General features: G+C 62.2%; 1 protein-coding gene across 2 annotated transcripts in view; it reads left to right on the top strand.

Moving 5' to 3' along the window:
* RASA3 (RAS p21 protein activator 3) overlaps positions 1-12,033 on the top strand; it is a 91,891-nt gene that overhangs the window by 75,735 nt on the left and 4,123 nt on the right. For both annotated transcript variants that reach the window (XM_036831625.1, XM_036831624.1), the window contains 6 exons: positions 1,308-1,385; positions 1,846-1,919; positions 2,727-2,833; positions 3,219-3,301; positions 8,131-8,339; positions 8,476-8,579. In XM_036831625.1, coding sequence (XP_036687520.1) covers positions 1,308-1,385; positions 1,846-1,919; positions 2,727-2,833; positions 3,219-3,301; positions 8,131-8,339; positions 8,476-8,579 — 655 coding nt within the window. The remainder of the gene's footprint in view (positions 1-1,307; positions 1,386-1,845; positions 1,920-2,726; positions 2,834-3,218; positions 3,302-8,130; positions 8,340-8,475; positions 8,580-12,033) is intronic.

The raw sequence follows: 12,033 nt of genomic DNA, 5'->3' as shown, positions 1-12,033 counted from the left end.
GGAGGAGGAAGGAGTAGTTGCAGCCCGGTCTCCCCGCGAGAGGCTGTGAAACCACACTTTGGGGGGAAAGGCCAACAGCACTTGGTGGAGATGTCCCCCGTGGGTGGTGACCGTCCTCTGTGGGCGGTGACCATCCCCTGTGGGTGGTGACCGTCCCCTGTGGGTGGTGACCATCCCCTGTGGGTGGTGACCGTCCCCTGTGGGTGGTGACCATCCCCTGTGGGCGGTGACCGTCCCCTCTGGGTGGAGATGTCCCCTGTGGGCAGTGACCACCCCTGTGGGCGGAGATGTCCCCTGTGGGCGGTGATGTCCCCTATGGTCAGTGACCATCCCCTGTGCATTCCCCGTGGGCAGCTAACACTCCCGCTGCCATGTATGGATCCGCAAACCGTGTCTCCTTGGCTGTAGGGACTGCCTAGCCCTGCCACACAGCTGGGCGTCCTCAGCCTGAGCACCTTAAGGAAGTCGGGGTGCTGCCTGGTGACCGAGGGCTCGTCTACACGGAGCCAGCGATAGCCCCCTCCTTCCCTGGGTCTGAGCTCATTTTACCCCTTTTGGTGACAAATATGCGTCTCCCCTTCACGGGGGCTTCCTGGAGACTGACGATGTGCCAGGGCCCCAAGGGTCCACCCCGTGACAGCAGCAGCGGTGTGGGCTCCAGGTCTGTCTGGAAAGGGCTGAGCCATGACCTACAGGATCACCCCAGCCCTCCCCATTCTCTTCTTTGTGGGGTGGAGTGACCCAGGCTCTCAGCACTGCAGACAAGCAGCTCCCTGCAGGGCAAACGCTCGGCTTTCTCTGAATCCGAGGGACACAAAGCCGTGGGCCAACGTTCTCCTCCGTCCGTCAGCCCCAGCGTTTGTCAGCTGGAAGCCCAGATAAACAGGCACCTGCTGGGCTGAGGTCTGCACAGACCCGCTCGTTTTCACACCCAGGGTAGCAAAGTGCCCTCATGCGGACACAGGTCCCCCCGGGTCCCTCTTGCCGTTGCCCCAGCTCCTGGAGGTGAGGACCCCTCCCATCCCAGCAACCGCGTCTGGGAGCCACGCGCCCGCGAAAGGTGTTGAGTCGTGCATGACAAAGATCTAACCAAGGACCCCGTGTGGTTCGCTTTTTGAACACGGCTTGAGTGGAATCCGCCCTGCGGCGTTTGGCAAGCCCCTGCGGCTGGGGCCGGGGTACTCAGCGCCCTGGACAGCACCCACACCTGCATGTTTCGCTGTTCAGCGCCCGTGACTGCACTCTAGATCTTTCAGGTTCAGGCCAGGAGACCTTAGGCCTTCATTAAGTGACCTGTTTCATTTTAGGCCAGTTTTAAGGAATCCTATATGGCTGCATTCTATGAGTTTTTCAACGAGCAGAAGTACGCGGATGCAGTGAAAAACGTAAGTACCGGCATCGATTAACAGAGACTCACGGCAGCAGAGGCGGCTGACTCGGTGGGAGGGATCCAGACGGCCGTGGGTGGTTGAACTGAGCGGGGAGGCCCCGTGCGGGCAAAACCCGGGGCGGGGGCCAGGGAGGGGAGCCGGGATGGCTTCCAGCTCCACGAGAGGAGCAGGTGGACCTCCAGGTGTTACCTGAGGCCTGGCAGCCTCTCAGGAGCAGTAACAGCTGTGGGTGCGGCCAGCCCTTCCCGGGAGGGGCCGGGGGTTCAGGTAGGGCTGGAAGCGTCTCAGTCTCAGCAGAGACAAGACCTCATGGTCCTCTCAGGGGGACCCCCGCCCGACAACTTGCTTCTCAGAGTCTCCTCTCTCCTCTGCTTCCAGAAGGAGATGCAGGGCACCCAGGCACTGTTCCTACGAAGGTTCCCCTTTTAACCATCCGGTTTCTTTCCCACTTCAGTTCTTAGATTTGATCTCATCCTCCGGGAGAAGAGACCCCAAGAGTGTGCAGCAGCCCATCCTGCTTAAGGAAGGGTAGGGCTGGCGGGAGAGAGGCAGGGTGGGGCTCCCAGGCTGGCTCAGCGCCAAGCGGGCATCCCTGCCCGCAGGGCCGGAGGGCGTCCAGACCCGTCTGGGGCCTTGGTCCGTCGCCCTGAGCTGCCCCAGGGCTGCGCCATGGCGTGTTTTCACTCCTGTGCCTGTTCTCTGCCGAGGCTGCGAGTGGAGGAATGCCCGTCTGGGAGCGGAGTTTGAAGGGCGGGGAGGCTGAACGGCCCCCGAATAGTCAGAGGCTTCTGGCCGGGTGGCTCCCTCACCCGAGTGCAAGGCTCCCCTGCCCCCCCGTCAGCCCCTCGCTCAGAAGTGTCCCCCGTCAGGGGCTCAGAATACGGGACGCAGCAGAGAGCAGCTACCTCTCACCTCCTGTCTTTGCCTCCAGAGCACACCTGCGGGGCTGGGAGCCTGACCACCGGCACTTTCTTTGGGAGCATCTCTTGTCCATGTTTTCAGGGTGGGAGGTGAGGGGGGTGCCCTTTGTTGGAGCTCAGATAGCCCCACGGTCATCACCAACTCGTAACTTGAAGTTGACACCAGCACAGGAGCTAAACTTTTCAAAAGTAGAGACCTTTGCCTTTTGATTTTTAAGTCCTGTCACTTGGAAATAAAATTGTAAGATACTGAAATCCCCCAGTCTGCATCGAGTATCACAGGTACGGAAGTGGCGACCTGTTGTGATTTTGCAGGCTTTGATTTTGTGACTTTGGGCTGCTGGAGCTGGCGGGCAGGGGGGACATGCCGCCAGCCCTGGGCCGCTCACCCACCAGCCTGTCCTGTTCACGACAGGTTCATGATTAAGAGGGCACAAGGGCGAAAACGCTTTGGGATGAAGAATTTTAAGAAAAGATGGTTTCGCCTGACAAACCATGAGTTTACCTACCAGAAAAGCAAAGGTAACAAGAATAGTTCGCTTTTTATTTGTTTTCACATATTTTATAACGAGGGACCAGAGCCTTGCCTCGGCCCCGGTGGAGGTACCAGTCGCCTTTCTGGGGTGGGCGGGTCCTTACACGGGAGGGGGCACCGAGAGGGTGGCCTGGGCATCGTGGGGAGCAGGGTCGGACCTCCGGGGTGGGTGTGGGGATCAGGGTCTCGGGGTGGACGCTCTTGTCCCGTGTGGGTGGCTCTGATCTAGATCACAGGAGGTCCCCGTGGAAACGTGGGGTTGGCTTCTCGGGGACCCGGGTCCTGTTGGGGGCGAGCGCGTGAGGCCGGCGTCACCTGCCTTCGAGGGGAGGCTGGCCCCTCCTGGCGGCTCACAGGCACACTCTGCCACAGGGGACCCGCCTCTCTACGGTATCCCCATCGAGAACATCCTGGCCGTGGAGCCGCTGGAAGAGGAGTCCTTCAAGATGAAGAACGTGAGTACCACCCCATCCCCCCTGGACCCCGCTGCCGCCCCGCGTCCTGCACCTGCTCCCAGACCCCTGTGGGCTGGCAGCCACAAGGTGCTGCCACGGGGCAGAGAGCCCGACCCTGCCTGCCGGGTCGGCCAGGACCCGCGGGGTTTCTCTGAGACTTTTGATTTAGATTGAGTCTTGCATCTACGAGCTCCAAAAATAGAGCAAGGGCTGCAGCCCCTCACCGTGAGCGGTTGGTCGTTGGCACTTGTCCTGTTTGCTGAGTTGAGTCCCCAGCCTCCTCCCGTCTCTCTCCGTGTAAATGTGCTTATGTTTTCTGAACCGTGTGCATCCTCAGTGTATCTCTTAGAAACAAGGACATCCTCTATATAACTCTGTACAGCTGCCAGAGTCAGGACACCCAACCCGCATGCAGCGTTACTACTGACCCACCATCCAGCTGTCCAGTGACATTCTCTAAGCCGTTGTTTGTCCCAGGCCAACACCTGGTACTTGGTTCTCTGCTGTCTCCTTAATCCGGGACATTCCTCAGCCTTTCTCTGTGTTTTGTGGCCTCGACATGTTTGAAGCAGAAAGGCCAGTGTTTGGAGACAGCCCTTGGTTTGGGTGTGTCAGGGGGTCAGTGTGGCAGCTTCAGGTGATGCGTTTTATAGGGACTCCCTCGGATGTGGCACAAGTGCTGGTGACTTGTATCAGGGACCCATGGCCTGGGGTCTGTTGGGGACTCATGGCCCGGGGTCTGCCGGGGGCCCGTGGCCCAGCGTCTGTCAGGGACATGTGGCCCAGGGTGAGTCAAGGACATGTGGCCTGGGGTCTGTCGGGGACATGTGGCCTGGGGTCTGTCAGGGACATGTGGCCCAGGGTCGGCTGGGGACCTGTGGCCTGAGGTCTGTTGGGGACATGTGGCCCAGGGTGAGTCAGGGACATGTGGCCCGGGGTCGGCCGGGGACCTGTGGCCTGGGGTCTGTCGGGGACATGTGGCCCAGGGTGAGTCAGGGACATGTGGCCCGGGGTCAGCCGGGGGTCGGTCGGGGACATGTGGCCCCACTGGATGCGTCAGGTCTGCCCCGTCTTTCTCGGCCACACGTTTTTTGCCTCTCTTGTCCCTTCGCTGCATCTTGTTGCTTCCTCCTGCCGAGAGCCTTTCTCTCCCCCTGGTGTTTGTTGGGCTGTGAGGCCCCACAGGGCCCTGTTTCATTCAGGGCGGAGCCCCTCATTGGTGAGACCACGTGCGTGCTCACGCGGCCCAGATCTGGCCGTGGGAACGGCACGGTTTTTGCTGCCCCTGTAGCTCCCCCCTCTGGGCACACGCAGTCCACGCAGTTGGGCCCCACGGAGGTGTCCGCATCCGCAGGAGCCCACGCGTGGCCTGACCGGCAGGAGCGAGCAGCTACCAATCAGCTTGGTCATTTCAAAGTCAGACTTTGGGCGGAGGCTCTGGGGGACCCTCCCATCAGGTCCGCCTCTGCTGACCATCCGGATGCTTGCAGACAGCTTGGGGAACCCCCACTTTGCCTTCACTTCCCGGCACTGTGGGCACCATGGTGGAGGGGGCTGGGGGGACGGTGCCTGAGTTCTCATCGCCGAGCACCTCCGAACGCTGGGGAGGAGAGAACACTCCTGCCCACCCCCCGCCATCACCACCGTGTCCCCTCCTGTCCCCTCCGAGGGGGAGCACGGGGTTCCCACCGGGTGCCAGGACGCCTCTGCCCTCCAAGGGGTGGTCTCGTGGGGCAGTCCCCTGCAGCCTCGCGCGGTCACTGGGGGGCGATGGCCTTGCGTCCCACCTCCCCAGGCCGCCAGCCCGGAGCCCGATCTGAGGGCTTTTCTGGGCTGTCTGTTTTCATTAGAAAATCTGCGCACTTAGGTCCTGTTTCTCCCAAGTCTGTTCCCATTTCTCTTTCCCTGTTCCTAATTTTCTAAATATTTTTTATATTTTTCAGTTTCATTAGATATATTTTGTATAAGTCACATGCAGTCTTTTTTGAAGGAAGGTGGAGCTGTAAATAATAACTAAGAGTTAAAACTTCAAATCCTACAAAGTATTCCCTAGTCTTCCAGCTTCAAAGAGACCCCAGCGTGTGACCGGGGCCGAGGGTGGCTGGCGGCACGGGCTCCACACCCAGGGTCCGCGGGTGAAGCCTCCCTCAGGAGCGCGGGCAGCTCCCCAGCGACCCAGACTGGGCACCTCTTCTCTGTGGCTCTCCCTCCTGTCCTGAGGCTGGAGCGGTTGGAGGGATGGCCCCGCTGGCCAGGGTCTCCCTGAGGATCATGGTGGCAGGGACGCCCCTTCCACACATAGGCAGAGCAGGTGGGAACCTCGTGGCTGGGCGGTCAGCCCCTCAAGCCCTCCGCTGCAGACGACGGCCATCCCCAGGGTGGTTGCAGGGCGAGGCACATGGTAGATGAAGCTCCACACGATTCATTCCCCTTGTGACGCGTTGACTTGGAACGTTTTATTGTTCAGGGGAAGGTCCAGTCGAGCAGAACCCTGCAGAAGCCTAACCAAGGGTAATAATCCGGAATCCTTTGCACAAAGGGACACCTTGCTTTAAGGCGGAGGGAGGGATTCTCGGGAGATCGACTCCGTTTAAGGCTCTTCGCTTCAACATTCAGACAAATTACCGCCCTCGCTCCTCAGAGCAGCTGGGGGCCTTAGCGGGGTCCCGGCCCGGGGCGTCCGCGCTCTCCCGAGGTCACTGAGGGCCATCTCCTCCCCGTGACCGTCCTGAGGAGGGGTCACGATGCCGACCCGGAGCTCACACCCGTGCGCGGGGCGGAACCTGGCCCAGACCGTGCGACCCCAGAGCCTGGACGCGCGCTCCGCGCAGCCCCACACCCGGCCTCCCTCCTGTGCTTCGCGTCGCCGCCCGCGACCTGCCGCCCTCGAGCCCCCCCCAGGCCCCGGGAGCCCCAGTGCCTCTGCGGGTCACGCGCTCCCGGCTCACGGACCCGGAAGAGTCGGGCTTGCCCCCGGGAGCCGACCGGCCGCCAGCCTCCTTCCCCGTCCTCGCGTCCGTCTGCCTCGCGCTCCCGGCTCCTCGGGGCGGTCTGGTTTCGGTAGGTGCCCACGGCCGCACTGGGTCTGTCTGTCTGGCCTCCGTCTGGTCTGAGGCCGGCCCCACGGCCCCAGAGGGTTAGGATGCTCGCTGGACGGGTGGTCGGAGACGGCAGCTGCGCTCGCCCTGCGCCGGCTCCCGACCTTGGCTCCTGGTCCCGCCCCAGGACAATTCGAGGCCATGTTTTGGGCCGGCAGGTGGCCCTGTGGCAGGTGCGGCGGGTTTCTGGACCCGAGGGAGGTTAGCACCCTCGTCCTGCCCCCTTGGTGGGCCGCGTCCTGCCGCGTGTGTCTGCACGGCACCTCCCACCCCTCCCCAGGATGGGGCTGGGGACGCTGCGCTCTCAGCCGGTGGCGTTCCCGACGACCACAGAGGGGCACGGCGTGGAAAATACCCTGGAAGCAGCCGTGAGCTGCTTCGTTCCGTCAGGGCTACAGTGAGTCCCTAATTGCAGAATCCTTTTCTCATCGGCCTGTGTTTTCCCACTGCCCTCCCCAGAGGCGGCCTCCACGCGCTGACTACCAGGCCGACGTCCTCCTCCGTTTGTGAGACGTCTTCTAAGGCCTGTGCTTGCCGGGCCCTGGCGGAGGGGCCAGCCTGTGAGGGCGCTCAGAGCGGAGTGCTTCCGCCAGGGCCTTCCCTCCGCCAGGGGGCGCAGCCACGTACAGATCACGCAGTCTGAGGCCTGTGCGACGGTGCATGTGTGGGTAGGGTGGGGCTGGGGGGGGGCCTTGGCTATTCACTCAGGAACTTGGACCCAGACCCCGCCCAGAATCCTGCGAATCCTGTTCCTCCTCCCGGGCACACCACCCCACCTTGCAAAAGGCCACCGTGGACTTTGACGTCCCGACTTCTGGCCTCCCACACGCCCTCTGACAAGTCCAGCCTGACAGCCTCCCAGGGCTCAGGGCTGCCGACCTCCCTGCCCTTCTGTGTGCAGCCGGGCCTGCATCTGCTGGGAGCACCTGACCCTCGCTGCCCCCAGGGCCTTTGCACCTACTGTCCCCTGCTGCCTGCTTTACCTCCCTGCTTTCCCCACTCAGCTTAATTAACTCTGGGTCGCCGTCTGATCGCAGCTGGAGGATTGTTTATCGTGAGGGCTCTCTCCTGACCCTCCGTTAGGCCTCCTCCCTCACACAGCCCCTGTGCTTTGTGTTCACTCTTGTCTTTCTTGCTGGCTGGGAGCTCACGAGAGCAGAAACTATGTCTGGGCCACTGTGTCCCAGGACCTAGGGCAGTGCCTGGTACTCAGGAATGTTTGTTGAATGAATAGTAAACAGGAAAGGCAGTGGAGGCTCCGAGAAGCCTCACTGGGGAAGTAACATCTGCCTGGAAGGAGGAGGAGGGGTCCCTGGAGTCGTCAGCCTTGAGGGGGGGGAGTACATTTCAGATGGACAACAGCACATGCAGAGGCCCCGAGGCAAGTCTGGGGATGCGGACGGGAGAGTGGGCAGGGTGTGCTATGGCGTCTGTACAAAGCCCATCCCGCTCAAAGAAGAAGGAGGCCCAGAGAAGCCAACGCATCTGTGTAACGGCCACGTCCTGCTTCAGGTGTCCTGGGGGAGGCAAGTGGTGCAGCGCCTTTGCTTTTCCAGGGCGACCCCAAGGCCCCCGAAAGGCAGCGCCCTGGCCCAGCTGACCAGGGCTGACCCAGCCGAGCCACGCGGGCTCCTGTGTGGCCCCAGGCTGGTTGGCGTGGACAAGAGTGGCCCCTGCAGTTCAGGCGGGAGGCCCTGCCACGGGGCCCCCTGAGCCCGCTCTTCCCCTCAGATGTTCCAGGTCATCCAGCCCGAGCGGGCTCTGTACATCCAGGCCAACAACTGCGTGGAGGCCAAGGCCTGGATCGACATCCTCACCAAGGTGAGCCAGTGCAACCAGAAGCGCCTGGCCGTCTACCACCCGTCCGCCTACCTCAACGGCCACTGGCTGTGCTGCAGGGCCTCCTCGGACACGGCCGCCGGCTGCTCCCCCTGCACCAGGTAGGCTGTGACTGGCGCCCCAGCCCCGGTCGGGGAGAAGCGCGGGGTGGGGCCCCCCGTCTTTAGTGACCTTTAAATAACCAACGCCACAATTGATCCCTCCTCCTCTCCGCCCGCTCTCGCGGTGTCTGGGCAGCGGCCTCCCAGCAAACATCCAGCTGGACATCGACGGGGACCGAGAGACTGAGCGCATCTACTCTCTGTTCAGCTCGTACATGAGCAAACTCGAGAAGATGCAAGGTGAGGCGGGGCGGACGGGGGTGAACCCTGGGGGCCGCCAAGGGCTGCGCGGTGTCGTCGTTTATAGCGCTGATGGGGAAAATGTTTCTGCAGGTTAAGTGGCTATTTGGGGGGCAGTTACTTTGATAACAGGTTCTACGGATAATTTTAAGGTGGAATTTAGCTTGCAACCTCTGAACTGCCGAATTCTTGAGAAGATCCTGTGTCTTAATAACCTCCCATGCCTCCAAACAAGGAATTTCATTCTTCTGTGTTTTCCAGAGGGACATGTGTGTGTGTGTGGACCCGTGTGTGAGTGTGCGTGTGTTTGTGCCTGCCCAGCAGCTCCAGGCGTATCTATGCAACTTCGTTTTCCTGCCTTTCGTTGCTCTCCATGCCCTGCAGAATGAAGCAGTGTAGGTGGGGCAAGTCAGGAGACCAGGGGGGCGCTTGGGCTGTAGCAGGAGAGGCAGACACAAGACGAGCTGGGGGCGGTAAGCTGTTTGACCCTGCACTGGGGCTGGCGCTTCTCAGAGCTGCTGTTAGAGATTCTGTGGTGGGCCCTGCAGCCCCCTCCGAAGGTGCCTGGAAACAAGCCTGTTGGACTCTTTTCCTTTTCGTCTCCTGGTCAGTTGTGGGCCACAGCCTGGAGGGCACTTTAGCCATGCCTTGGTGAGCACGCAGCTGCCCGCCCCTGTTCTCCAGACCCCCCACCTCCCTCTCCACCCCAGCACCACGCGGCAGACCCCTGTGCCTTTGCCCCTGGTGCGCCCCTCGTCTGGCTAACGCCGTGTGTCCTGTGGGGGCCCCTCCCGAGCTTCTCCTGCCCCCCCGCGGACAGCCTGTGCTGATCTCTGTCATTACGACGATACCCTCTCAGATCTGTTCAGACCCGCGACACACATGACCTTGAGAGGAGAGGCAGGTGTCATTCATCCCGGTGCCTAGCACACAGGAGGGACTCAGTACCTGTCTGCTGGATGCGTGGATGGATGGGTGGGTGGATGGGTGGGGGGATGGGTGGGTGGATGGATGGATGGATGGATGGGTGGGTGGGTGGGTGGGTGCCTGGGTAGATGGATGGACAATCAAATGGAAAGGGGTCTTGAACACCCAGCCTCCCGCCCAGGATAGCAGTGATCTTGACAACAAGGGTTCACAGAAGGTCAGCAGGATTGGAGACCTTACCGCTTACTTCACGGAGGCACCAAAGCACTGAGTCACTCTCCACAGTCTTCAGGCCTCTGCCTGGAACCTCAGTGCCTTCTTGAGGCGGATACTCTGCGGTCAGGTGCTCTCACCTCCTTGAGACCCTCATTTATGTCGGCCAAACTGCCCTGAGCACTCGGCCCGTGGGCTGACGACGTACCAAGGCCTCTCCTCCGGGCACAGCAGCCTTTGCGTGCTTGGAGGCGGCTGTGTTCCGGTCGCCTGTGAGTCTGTCCCCCCACCTCCCTCACGGCAGGGACACCCACTCAGTGTCCCCCTGCAGTTCGGTGCCCGGCGCTTCAGGTGGCGCAGGGCCAGTGCAGGGCTGGGCGGGATCGTGTGCTGAAGGGCTGCCGTGGGGCCTGGGCTGCTGGACCGAGATCACGCAGCCAAGGTCTTGGTGATGGTGGCTGGCCACCCCGTCTGTGCCCTGGAAGGCAGCCTGCACCCACACCTTCCCGCAGGCATGATCAGGGGGCCTGGGAAGGTCTCGGGGTGACTTTCACAGACACGGAGCCGCGCTGCACACGTGACCGTGAATTCAGCCTGAAGCCTTTTCACCCCCCGCCCCCCGCAGCTCAGACACGGAGCCGCGCTGCACGCGTGACCGTGAATTCAGCCTGAAGCCTTTTCACCCCCCCGCCCCCCGCAGCTCAGACACGGAGCCGCGCTGCACGCGTGACCGTGAATTCAGCCTGAAGCCTTTTCACACACCGCCCCCCCCCCACAGCTCAGACACGGAGCCGCGCTGCACGCGTGACCATGAATTCAGCCTGAAACCTTTTCACCCCCCGCCCCCCGCAGCTCAGACACGGAGCCGCGCTGTACGCGTGACCGTGAATTCAGCCTGAAGCCTTTTCACCCCCCCGCCCCCCGCAGCTCAGACACGGAGCCGCGCTGCACGCGTGACCGTGAATTCAGCCTGAAGCCTTTTCACCCACCCACCCCCCTGCAGCCCAGCCAGCACCTCGGTGCAGCGCATCAGCTAAGGGCCCATTTGCCCTCAGCAGGGACCAGGGCGCACTTTCAGTCTTGCCCTTCCCATCTCAGGGCACGGACATTGGGCTCACTGTCAGGGCCTCTGTGTCCTGTGTCACCCGGCCATTGGGTGTCCTCCCGACTTTGATATCTGCCCCCCACTGTCACCGGCAGGGGCCACGCTCGCCGTCCTCCAGTCCTTGGGACGCGGCTTGTCTGTCGGTCAGCAGGTCCGCCTTTGGACTGTCCCGCATCTGCCCTGTGCTCTTCCTCGTTCCCAGGGCTGTTTTAGAAACGTGTGCCCGCCGCCAGCTGGCACCAGCACGCGCTCCAGCGTTGCCCAGGCTTGGTCTGGGGAACCCCGTTAAAGAGGAGCAGGGTGAGCTTGCCGCCCGGCCCCGTGGATGCTCCGGGTCTGTTCTGGGTCCCGTCACGAATCTTGCGTCTGACGTTGGGCCCAGAATTAAAACCTGCTCCCCGGCCTGGTCCTGGGACCTCCTCCTGGGTCTGTCCCAGCTCCCGCCGCCCTGGCCACCCTCCTTGGTGCCCTAGCACGGGATTCCCCGTGACGCACAGGCCTCGGTGCGGAGCTGCTTTGGCATCCGCTGCGAGACCAACTGGGCACACGACCCCCTCCTCTGGGAAACGGCAGCGACGGGCCCCACCCGCCAGGCTGGCCCAAGGGCTGCGTGGAACAACCCCTGTGAGGCGGTTCACGCAGCCCCCGAGCTGAGGCGGCCGGGCGTCCCTGCCTGTGTCCCGACCCCGCCACCGCCCGTCCTCCCGCATGGGATCGTGGTCCTTCGGTGATTCCCATCCTACTCCTGAGCTGCCCTGTTTCCCAGAAGGGTTCACTGCGGCTCAGGAGCTTGAGGGACTCGCTCAAGGCCAAGCAGTTACAGCCAGAGGGGACTCGGGGAGGACCTGCAGGCAGCCCAGCTCCAGGGACGTCACCGGCGTGGCTCACCCTCGCCCTGGGTGCTCCCGGCCCCGGTCTCCGCTCCTTTATCCCTCGCGTGTGGAGCCCTTATCTTTCTCGCGTCATGTTCCCATTTCCTTTGAGATTTTGAATCTTCCCAGGTTCCCTTTGCACAGACTTGTGATTTTTCAGTATGAATTAAGAGGTTCCCCTTGAGTTGGAAGTAAAGGCAGTAAAGCTTTCTGTGATGGCGAACCAGCAGCACGTCACAGACCATGGTGAAGGGGCCTGATGCCAGCTCACCTGGGCCAGGCACCTGGTCTCTCTGTGGCCCTGGAGTGCAGGACACAGCTCGGGTGTTTGTAGGCA

The sequence above is a fragment of the Balaenoptera musculus genome, chromosome 18, assembly GCF_009873245.2.
Source record: "Balaenoptera musculus isolate JJ_BM4_2016_0621 chromosome 18, mBalMus1.pri.v3, whole genome shotgun sequence".
Classification (NCBI taxonomy): Eukaryota; Metazoa; Chordata; class Mammalia; order Artiodactyla; family Balaenopteridae; genus Balaenoptera; species Balaenoptera musculus.
This window is presented reverse-complemented; position numbering and strand designations above follow the sequence as displayed.